This window comes from Nerophis ophidion, linkage group LG03 (assembly GCF_033978795.1).
Source record: "Nerophis ophidion isolate RoL-2023_Sa linkage group LG03, RoL_Noph_v1.0, whole genome shotgun sequence".
Lineage (NCBI taxonomy): Eukaryota > Metazoa > Chordata > Actinopteri > Syngnathiformes > Syngnathidae > Nerophis > Nerophis ophidion.
The window spans coordinates 7,541,302-7,553,355 of record NC_084613.1 but is presented as its reverse complement, the minus strand read 5'-3'; the positions used below and the strand labels follow the sequence as shown (position 1 = coordinate 7,553,355).

Here is a 12,054-nt window from a genome sequence, read left to right as displayed (position 1 = left end):
CTGTTAATATCTGCTTATTTTCTGTTTTAACATGTTCTATCTACACTTCTGTTAAAATGTAATAATAGCTTATTCTTCTCTTCTTTGATACTTTACATTAGTTATAAACGATACCACGAATTTTGGTATCGATTCGATACCAAGTAGTTACTGGATCATACATTGGTCATAATTTAGGTTTTCATGTGTCTAGACACATATGTCCTGAGTTTATGAATATAATATGAATTTAAAAAGAAAAAAGATTTTGTGACGATAAAAAAATATTCATGTAATCATAGTAGTATCGACTAGATACGCTCCTGTACTTGGTATCATTACAGTGGATGTCAGGTGTATGGAATTTGTTTACATTGTGACGGCCTTGAGCTACTGGCTGTCAGTGTGTTCAGTTTTGGCTCTTATCATTGCTTTATCATCTTATTTTTATAACCGGGTCGAAACCGACCCTAACAACACCAAGGGCATAATTTCTACCAGAGCATTTTATAATTTAGTGAAAAAAATTAAAATGTTTTATTTTGTTGACAAAGAGGTTCTGACAAAGTCAAAAAGCTTTGATAGCAAAAAAATAAATGTATGTGGTGTTTTTATGCATTTAAAAAACAAAACGGGTCGGTACCGACCCGAACACAAGACGAAGGTTAAATAAAATGTTGAACATACTAGACAACTTGTCTTTTAGTAGTAAGTAAGCAAACAGATTCCTAATTAGTCTGCAGTAACATATTGTGTAATTTATACACCTCTTAATTTGTACACATGAGGGACAAACTGTAAAAAAAGATTATTAATCTACTTGTTCATTCACTGTTAATATCTGCTTGTTTTCTGTTTTAACATGTTCTATCTACACTTCTGTTAAAATGTAATAATAGCTTATTCTTCTCTTCTTTGATACTTTACATTAGTTATAAACGATACCACGAATTTTGGTATCGATTCGATACCAAGTAGTTACTGGATCATACATTGGTCATAATTTAGGTTTTCATGTGTCCAGACACATATGTCCTGAGTTTATGAATATAATATGAATTTAAAAAGAAAAAAGATTTTGTGACGATAAAAAAATATTCATGTAATCATAATAGTATCGACTAGATACGCTCCTGTACTTGGTATCATTACAGTGGATGTCAGGTGTATGGAATTTGTTTACATTGTGACGGCCTTGAGCTACTGGCTGTCAGTGTGTTCAGTTTTGGCTCTTATCATTGCTTTATCATCTTATTTTTATAACCGGGTCGAAACCGACCCTAACAACACCAAGGGCATAATTTCTACCAGAGCATTTTATAATTTAGTGAAAAAAATTAAAATGTTTTATTTTGTTGACAAAGAGGTTCTGACAAAGTCAAAAAGCTTTGATAGCAAAAAAATAAATGTATGTGGTGTTTTTATGCATTTAAAAACCAAAACGGGTCGGTGCCGACCCTGACACAAGACGAAGGTTAATAAAGTTTTTATTCGGAAGCTTGCCGATGATAAATAAAATCCTTCTTACCATTTATGCGACTTCTTGAACAGGTGCGGTAGAAAACAGATGGATGGATTAAAATGTATGACAGTGTTTTATATTTTGAATGTAATTTTTAACACTGCGATTACCAGCGGAATTATTCGTTACTTATCGTGTTGAGCAATGTCAGCTAAGATTTATCTGAGAGCCTGATGCAGTCATCAAAAGAGCCACAGGTTCCCTACCCCTGATCTAGAGATTTAAAACTTGAATAATAATACATTTTATTTTTACCAAAACCTTTTGGGGTCCCTGGGATCAAGCCTGAGAGGAGGCCTAAATGTATATTTTTTATACATATATTGTATTGTTTTTTAAAATAAATGGCACCCGCTTGCTTTGATTATTCAGTGTGCGGCCTTCAGTGGAAAAAGTTTGGACACCCCTGATGTACACAATGCTCACTGGTCAAGTAGACGATACAGTCCAGGACTCGGATGGCGATCTGGTAGCAGTCTTTAGCCCCCCCCTCCAACACCAATTGGCAGCTCCTAAGCGACCTGCTCAGATTGTCGGCTGACACCCAAAGGAGAGGTCTGAGTGACGGAGACAAGTGTGGGTTACATGCGTGCCAGTGAGCAAGGCACACGGTGCGTGACAGCTTCATCACCTGCCGGGTGAAAAGCAGACGGTGACCAGACGGAGGACCAGCACCAGACCCCGCAGAGCGCACTCCGGTTCCTTTGGGTCGGAGTTCAAGAGCGCTAACAGCTCGTCCAAGCGGCTGCTGACCGCGGCCCAGAGCGGACTGCGAGCCCGCATGTCCACCTCGCTTCTGGACACAAACATCCACTTTACTCGCACCTCGTCCCACTAAAAAGTCCATTAGACTCACTTTGACGACGACGATGAAGGAATTGCAACTTTGCAGACTTTCTTGGCCACGGGCTCCTCCTCGTCCATCTGCCGCATCACCATGGCGACCTCGGCTTTCAGCGCGGCTCGGAGGAAGCCCTCGGCGTGCTGCGAGACACAAGAAAATAAACTTCCTGGTTGCACCGCACCGCATTCCTTAAAGGCCTTCTGAAATGAGATGTTCTTATTTAAACGCGGATAGCAGGTCCATTCTATGTGTCGTACTTGATCATTTCACGATATTGCCATATTTTTGCTGAAAGGATTTAGTAGAGGACATCGCAACTTTTGGTCGCTAATAAAAAAGCCTTGCCTTTACCGGAAGTAGCAGACGATGTGCGCGTGACGTCACTGGTGTGAGGGCTCCTCATATCCTCAAATTGTTTACAATCATAGCCACCAGCAGCGAGAGCGATTTGGACCGAGAAAGCGTCAATTTCCCCATTAATTGGAGCGAGGATGAAAGATTCGTGGATGAGGAAAGTTAGAGTGCAGCACAAAAAAAAACAAAAAAAAAAAGGCGAGTGCAGTGGGAGGGATTAAGATGCTATTAAGAGACATTTACTAGGATGATTCTGGAAAATCCCCAAGTGGAGGAGTTCAAGTACCTAGGAGTCTTGTTCACGAGTGAGGGAAGAGTGGATCGTGAGATCGACAGGCGGATCGGTGCGGCGTCTTCAGTAATGCGGACGTTGTACCGATCCGTTGTGGTGAAGAAGGAGCTGAGCCGGAAGGCAAAGCTCTCAATTTACCGGTCGATCGACGTTCCCATCCTCACCTATGGTCATGAGCTTTGGGTCATGACCGAAAGGATAAGATCACAGGTGCAAGCGGCCGAAATGAGTTTCCTCCGCCGAGTGGCGGGGCTCTCCCTTAGAGATAGGGTGAGAAGCTCTGCCATCCGGGAGGAACTCAAAGTAAAGCCGCTGCTCCTCCACATCGAGACGAGCCAGATGAGGTGGTTCGGGCATCTGGTCAGGATGCCACCCGAACGTCTCCCGAGGGAGGTGTTTAGGGCACGTCCAACCGGTAGGAGGCCACGGGGAAGACCCAGGACACGCTGGGAAGACTATGTCTCCCGGCCGGCCTGGGAACGCCTCGGGATCCCCCGGGAAGAGCTAGACGAAGTGGCTGGGGAAAGGGAAGTCTGGGTTTCCCTGCTTAGGTTGTTGCCCCCGCGACCCAACCTCGGATAGCGGAAGAAGATGGATGGATGGATGGATTCTGGAATCTCCCTTATCTGTTTATTGTGTTAATAGTGTTTTAGTGAGATTATAAAGTCATACCTGAAAGTCGGAGCGCTGCGGTGACCGCCAGTGTTTTTGAGAGAAACCAATCGAGGAGCCAAGATGACAGCTGCTGCAACAGGACGTTAACTCCGCACAAGTCTCCGGTAAGAGCCGACTTAATATCACAATTTTCTCATCCAAAAATTTGCTGGTTGACATGTGGTAGAGAAACATGTTCGCTAAAGCTTCACAACAAACAAAGAAACACCGGCTGTGTCTCGGTTGCTAAAGGCAGCTGCAATCCACCGACAGCATTCTTCTTTGACGTCTCCATTATTAATTGAACAAATTGCAAAAGATTCAGCAACACAGATGTCCGAAATACTGTGTAATTATGCGACGAAAAGAGACGACTTTTAGCCGTAGGTGGTGCTGGGCTAATATGTCCGCTACAACCAATCATCATTCCGCGACGTTTTCAACAAGAAACTCCGCGGGAAATTTAAAATTGTAATTTAGTAAACTAAATCGGCCTTATTGGCATGTGTTGCAATGTTAATATTTCATCATTGATATATAAACTATCAGACTGTGTGGTCGCTAGTAGTGGGTTTATGTAGGCCTTTAAAGCAGGGTGTGAGCCCACTGACCCAAATAGCAGGTTAGGCAGGATAACTGCATGACTATTTACTTTGTAGATTGTCACATCAAAACAAAGAATGAATACACGCAGAGTTATGTACTTAAAAAAAAGGTGAAATAACTGAAAAAAAAAGTATATTCTAGTTTCTTCAAAATAGCCACCCTTTGCTCTGATTACTGCTTTGCACACTCTTGGCATTCTCTTCATGAGCTTCAAGCACACCTGTCATAAACCTCTTGAAGTTTATTCCAACTGGTACTAAATGGCGGCGCAGCGTTTGTATTATCTACTTTTCTTTAAATAATTGAAGTGTTCCCTACAAGAAAACAGTACAATAAATGTGCGACTTATTACAAAAGCAGTGAAGTTGTCACGTTGTGTAAATGGTAAATAAAAAGAGAATACAATGATTTGCAAATCCTATCCAACTTATATTCAATTGAATAAACTGCAAAGACAAGATATTTAACCTTCGAACTGGAAAACGTTGTTATTTTTTTGAAAATATTAGCTCATTTGGAATTTGATGCCTGCGACATGTTTCAAATAAGCTGGCACAAGTGGCAAAAAAACTGAGAATGTTGAGGAATTCTCATCAAACACTTATTTGGAACATCCCATAGGGGAACAGGCTAATTAGGAACAGGTGGGTGCCATGATTGGCTATAAAAGCAGCTTCCATGAAATGCTCAGTCGTTCACAAACAAGGACGGGGGCAAGGGTCACCACTTTGTCGACAAATGCCTGAGCAAATTGTTCAAGAACAACATTTCTCAAGCAGCTATTGCAAGGAATTTAGGGATTTTACCATCTACGCTCCTTAATATCATCAAAAGGCTCAAAGGATCTTGAGAAATCACTGCACGTAAGCGACAATGTGACCTTCAATCCCTCTGGCGGTACTGCATTAAAAAGGGACATCGGTGTGTAAAGGATATCACCACATGGGCTCAGCAACACTTCAGAAAACCACTGTCAGTAACTACAGTTGGTCGCTACATCTGTTAGTGCAAGTTGAAAATCTACTACGCAAAGCCACAGCCATTTATCAAGACCCACACTCGCCTGAGCTCATCTAAAATGGACTGATGCAAAGTGGAAAAGTGTTCGGTGGTCTGACAAGTCCACATTTCAAATTGTTTTTGGAAACTGTTAGAATAATTATGTGTAAGTTATCACACAGCTCTTATGCTTGAAGGCCGTTGCTATAGTTATTATCAATTCTGCTGAAATTGTACTTTTTTTTAAGAACAACATTTCTCAAGCAGCTATTGCAAGGAATTTAGGGATTTCACCATCTACGCTCCGGAATATCATCAAAAGGCTCAAAGGATCTTGAGAAATCACTGCACGTAAGTAACAATGTGACCTTCAATCCCTCTGGCAGTACTGCATTAAAAAGCGACATCGGTGTGTAAAGGATATCACCACATGGGCTCAGGAACACTTCAGAAAACCACTGTCAGTAACTACAGTTGGTCGCTACATCTGTAAGTGCACGTTAAAAATCTACTACGCAAAGCCACAGCCATTTATCAACAACACCCACACTCGCCTGAGCAAAGTGGAAAAGTGTTCGGTGGTCTGACAGGTCCACATTTCAAATTATTTTTGGAAACTGTTAAAATAATTATGTGTAAATTATCACACAACTCTTATGCCTAAAGGCCGTTGCTATAGTTATTATCAATTGTGCTGAAGTTGTACTTTTTTTTAAGAACAACATTTCTCAAGCAGCTATTGCAAGGAATTTAGGGATTTTACCATCTACGCTCCGTAATATCATCAAAAGGCTCAAAGAATTTGGAGAAATCACTGCACGTAAGCGACAATGCCTGTGACCTTCAATCCCTCAGGCGGTACTGCATCAAAAAGCAACATCAGTGTGTAAAGGATATCACCACAAGAGCTCAGGAACACTTCATAAAGCCACTGTCAGTAACTACAGTTGGTCGCTACATCTGTAAGTGTAAGTTAAAACTCTACCACGCAAAGCCACAGCCATTTATCAACAACACCCACACTCGCTGGGCCTGAGCTCATCTAAAATGGACTGATGCAAAGTGGAAAAGTGTTCGGTGGTCTGACAAGTCCACATTTCAAATTGTTTTTGGAAACTGTTAGAATAATTATGTGTAAGTTATCACACAACTCTTATGCTTAAAGGCCGTTGCTAAAGATATTATCAATTGTGCTGAAGTTGTACTTTTTTTAAAGAACAACATTTCTCAAGCAGCTATTGCAAGGAATTTAGGGATTTTACCATCTACGCTCCGTAATATCATCAAAAGGCTCAATGAATCTTGAAAAATCACTGCACGTAAGTAACAATGTGACCTTCAATCCCTCTGGCAGTACTGCATTAAAAAGCGACATCGGTGTGTAAAGGATATCACCACATGGGCTCAGGAACACTTCAGAAAACCACTGTCAGTAACTACAGTTGGTCGCTACATCTGTAAGTGCACGTTAAAAATCTACTACGCAAAACCACAGCCATTTATCAACAACACCCACACTCGCCTGAGCAAAGTGGAAAAGTGTTCGGTAGTCTGACAGGTCCACATTTCAAATTGTTTTTGGAAACTGTTAAAATAATTATGTGTAAATTATCACACAACTCTTATGCTTAAAGGCCGTTGCTAAGTTATTATCAATTGTGCTGAAGTTGTATTTTTTTTTAAGAACAACAGACTTGTCCAGGGTGTACCCTGCCTTCCGCCCGATTGTAGCTGAGATAGGCGCCAGCGCCCCCCGCGACCCCGAAAGGGAATAAGCGGTAGAAAATGGATGGATGGATGGATTTCTCAAGCAGCTATTGCAAGGAATTTAGGGATTTTACCATCTACGCTCCGTAATATCATCAAAAGGCTCAAAGAATTTGGAGAAATCACTGCACGTAACCGACAATGCCTGTGACCTTCAATCCCTCAGGCGGTACTGCATCAAAAAGCAACATCAGTGTGTAAAGGATAGCGCCACAAGAGCTCAGGAACACTTCATAAAGCCACTGTCAGTAACTACAGTTGGTCGCTACATCTGTAAGTGTAAGTTAAAACTCTACCACGCAAAGCCACAGCCATTTATCAACAACACCCACACTCGCTGGGCCTGAGCTCATCTAAAATGGACTGATGCAAAGTGGAAAAGTGTTCGGTGGTCTGACAAGTCCACATTTCAAATTGCTTTTGGAAACTGTTAGAATAATTATGTGTAAGTTATCACACAACTCTTATGCTTAAAGGCCGTTGCTAAAGATATTATCAATTGTGCTGAAGTTGTACTTTTGTATCTGTGCAAAGGGACAACTTTCAATCTTGGATTGCGAGTCGTCTCGTATCAGTGTTTGTGTCCAGACCCGGCCTGCTGACTGCCAAGGGCGAACAAAGCAGAGACAGGGTGACATCACGAGTTTCAGCATATTTCCATTTCTGAATAATCACATATTGTGGAAAGGACCACATAGGACTGTACCTTAAGAGCGTAGGTTGGAACTGTAACTAAGTGTACAGCCCAATACGTCTCTCCTCATGAGTAAAATTTAACTGTGTCGCCGCATGATTCCTTGCTTCTTGTCTGTTTAATAGATGTCATCAGTGTTTGAACCTGACAGAAACTGCGGACGTTGTTGAACAACTTAAGCTGTACATCAAGCAAGAATGGGAAATAATTCCTCATGAGTAAAATTTAACTCTGTCGCCGAATGATTCCTTGCTTCTTGTCTGTTTAATCGATGTCATCAGTGTTTGAACCTGACAGAAACTGCGGACTTTGTTGAACAATGTACATCAAGCAAGAATGGGAAATAATTCCTCATGAGTAAAATGTAACTCTGTCGCCGCATGATTCCTTGCTTCTTGTCTGTTTAATACATGTCATCAGTGTTTGAACCTGACAGAAACTGCGGACGTTGTTGAACAACTTAAGCTGTACATCAAGCAAGAATGGGAAATAATTCCTCATGAGTAAAATTTAACTCTGTCGCCGAATGATTCCTTGCTTTTTGTCTGTTTAATCGATGTCATCAGTGTTTGAACCTGACAGAAACTGCGGACGTTGTTGAACAACTTAAGCTGTACATCAAGCAAGAATGGGAAATAATTCCTCATGAGTAAAATTTAACTCTGTCGCCGCATGATTCCTTGCTTCTTGCCTGTTTAATACATGTCATCAGTGTTTGAACCTGACAGAAACTGCGGACGTTGTTGAACAACTTAAGCTGTACATCAAGCAAGAATGGGAAATAATTCCTCATGAGTAAAATTTAACTCTGTCGCCGAATGATTCCTTGCTTTTTGTCTGTTTAATCGATGTCATCAGTGTTTGAACCTGACAGAAACTGCGGACGTTGTTGAACAACTTAAGCTGTACATCAAGCAAGAATGGGAAATAATTCCTCATGAGTAAAATTTAACTCTGTCGCCGCATGATTCCTTGCTTCTTGCCTGTTTAATACATGTCATCAGTGTTTGAACCTGACAGAAACTGCGGACGTTGTTGAACAACTTAAGCTGTACATCAAGCAAGAATGGGAAATAATTCCTCAAGAGTAAAATTTAACTCTGTCGCCGCATGATTCCTTGCTTCTTGTCTGTTTAATACATGTCATCAGTGTTTGAACCTGACAGAAACTGCGGACTTTGTTGAACAACTTAAGCTGTACATCAAGCAACAATGGGAAATAATTCCTCATGAGTAAAATTTAACTCTGTCGCCGCATGATTCCTTGCTTCTTGTCTGTTTAATACATGTCATCAGTGTTTGAACCTGACAGAAACTGCGGACGTTGTTGAACAACTTAAGCTGTACATCAAGCAAGAATGGGAAATAATTCCTCATGAGTAAAATTTAACTCTGTCGCCGCATGATTCCTTGCTTCTTGTCTGTTTAATACATGTCATCAGTGTTTGAACCTGACAGAAACTGCGGACTTTGTTGAACAACTTAAGCTGTACATCAAGCAAGAATGGGAAATAATTCCTCATGAGTAAAATCTAACTCTGTCGCCGCATGATTCCTTGCTTCTTGTCTGTTTAATCGATGTCATCAGTGTTTGAACCTGACAGAAACTGCGGACGTTGTTGAACAATTTAAGCTGTACATCAAGCAAGAATGGGAAATAATTCCTCATGAGTAAAATTTAACTCTGTCGCCGCATGATTCCTTGCTTCTTGTCTGTTTAATAGATGTCATCAGTGTTTGAACCTGACAGAAACTGCGGACGTTGTTGAACAACTTAAGCTGTACATCAAGCAAGAATGGGAAATAATTCCTCATGAGTAATATTTAACTGTCGCCGCATGATTCCTTGCTTCTTGTCTGTTTAATACATGTCATCAGTGTTTCAACCTGACAGAAACTGCGGACGTTGTTGAGCAACTTAAGCTGTACATCAAGCAAGAATGGGAAATAATTCCTCATGAGTAAAATTTAACTCTGTTGCCGCATGATTCCTTGCTTCTAGTCTGTTTAATAGATGTCATCAGTGTTTGAACAACTTAAGCTGTACATCAAGCAAGAATGGGAAATAATTCCTCATGAGTAAAATGTAACTCTGTCGCCGCGTGATTCCTTGCTTCTTGTCTGTTTAATCGATGTCATCAGTGTTTGAACCTGACAGAAACTGCGGACGTTGTTGAACAACTTAAGCTGTACATCAAGCAAGAATGGGAAATAATTCCTAATGAGTAAAATTCAACTCTGTCGCCGCATGATTCCTTGCTTCTTGTCTGTTTAATACATCTCATCAGTGTTTGAACCTGACAGAAACTGCGGACGTAGTTGAACAACTTAAGCTGTACATCAAGCAAGAATGGGAAATAATTCCTCATGAGTAAAATTTAACTCTGTCGCCGCATGATTCCTTGCTTCTTGTCTGTTTAATACATGTCATCAGTGTTTGAACCTGACAGAAACTGTGGGACGTTGTTGAACAACTTAAGCTGTACATCAAGCAAGAATGGGAAATAATTCCTCATGAGTAAAATTTAACTCTGTCGCCGCATGATTCCTTGCTTCTAGTCTGTTTATTAGATGTCATCAGTGTTTGAACCTGACAGAAACTGCGGACGTTGTTGAACAACTTAAGCTGTACATCAAGCAAGAATGGGAAATAATTCCTAATGAGTAAAATTCAACTCTGTCGCCGCATGATTCCTTGCTTCTTGTCTGTTTAATACATGTCATCAGTGTTTGAACCTGACAGAAACTGCGGACGTTGTTGAACAACTTAAGCTGTACATCAAGCAAGAATGGGAAATAATTCCTCATGAGTAAAATTTAACTCTGTCGCCGCATGATTCCTTGCTTCTTGTCTGTTTAATAGATGTCATCAGTGTTTGAACCTGACAGAAACTGCGGGACGTTGTTGAACAACTTAAGCTGTACATCAAGCAAGAATGGGAAATAATTCCTCATGAGTAAAATTTAACTCTGTAGCCGCATGATTCATTGCTTCTTGTCTGTTTAATACATGTCATCAGTGTTTGAACCTGACAGAAACTGTGGGACGTTGTTGAACAACTTAAGCTGTACATCAAGCAAGAATGGGAAATAATTCCTCATGAGTAAAATTTAACTCTGTCGCCGCATGATTCCTTGCTTCTTGTCTGTTTAATACATGTCATCAGTGTTTGAACCTGACAGAAACTGCGGACGTTGTTGAACAACTTAAGCTGTACATCAAGCAAGAATGGGAAATAATTCCTAATGAGTAAAATTCAACTCTGTCGCCGCATGATTCCTTGCTTCTTGTCTGTTTAATACATGTCATCAGTGTTTGAACCTGACAGAAACTGCGGACGTTGTTGAACAACTTAAGCTGTACATCAAGCAAGAATGGGAAATAATTCCTCATGAGTAAAATTTAACTCTGTCGCCGCATGATTCCTTGCTTCTTGTCTGTTTAATAGATGTCATCAGTGTTTGAACCTGACAGAAACTGCGGGACGTTGTTGAACAACTTAAGCTGTACATCAAGCAAGAATGGGAAATAATTCCTCATGAGTAAAATTTAACTCTGTAGCCGCATGATTCATTGCTTCTTGTCTGTTTAATACATGTCATCAGTGTTTGAACCTGACAGAAACTGTGGGACGTTGTTGAGCAACTTAAGCTGTACATCAAGCAAGAATGGGAAATAATTCCTCATGAGTAAAATTTAACTCTGTCGCCGCATGATTCCTTGCTTCTTGTCTGTTTAATACATGTCATCAGTGTTTGAACCTGACAGAAACTGTGGGACGTTGTTGAACAACTTAAGCTGTACATCAAGCAAGAATGGGAAATAATTCCTCATGAGTAAAATTTAACTCTGTCGCCGCATGATTCCTTGCTTCTAGTCTGTTTATTAGATGTCATCAGTGTTTGAACCTGACAGAAACTGCGGACGTTGTTGAACAACTTAAGCTGTACATCAAGCAAGAATGGGAAATAATTCCTAATGAGTAAAATTCAACTCTGTCGCCGCATGATTCCTTGCTTCTTGTCTGTTTAATACATGTCATCAGTGTTTGAACCTGACAGAAACTGCGGACGTTGTTGAACAACTTAAGCTGTACATCAAGCAAGAATGGGAAATAATTCCTCATGAGTAAAATTTAACTCTGTCGCCGCATGATTCCTTGCTTCTTGTCTGTTTAATAGATGTCATCAGTGTTTGAACCTGACAGAAACTGCGGGACGTTGTTGAACAACTTAAGCTGTACATCAAGCAAGAATGGGAAATAATTCCTCATGAGTAAAATTTAACTCTGTAGCCGCATGATTCATTGCTTCTTGTCTGTTTAATACATGTCATCAGTGTT

General features: G+C 40.6%; 1 protein-coding gene across 1 annotated transcript in view; it reads right to left on the bottom strand.

Moving 5' to 3' along the window:
• Positions 1–12,054, bottom strand: part of atr (ATR serine/threonine kinase) — a 102,932-nt gene that overhangs the window by 83,001 nt on the left and 7,877 nt on the right. Inside the window, 3 exon segments of the mRNA XM_061894144.1 lie at positions 1,928–2,058; positions 2,133–2,297; positions 2,358–2,485. Coding sequence (XP_061750128.1) covers positions 1,928–2,058; positions 2,133–2,297; positions 2,358–2,485 — 424 coding nt within the window.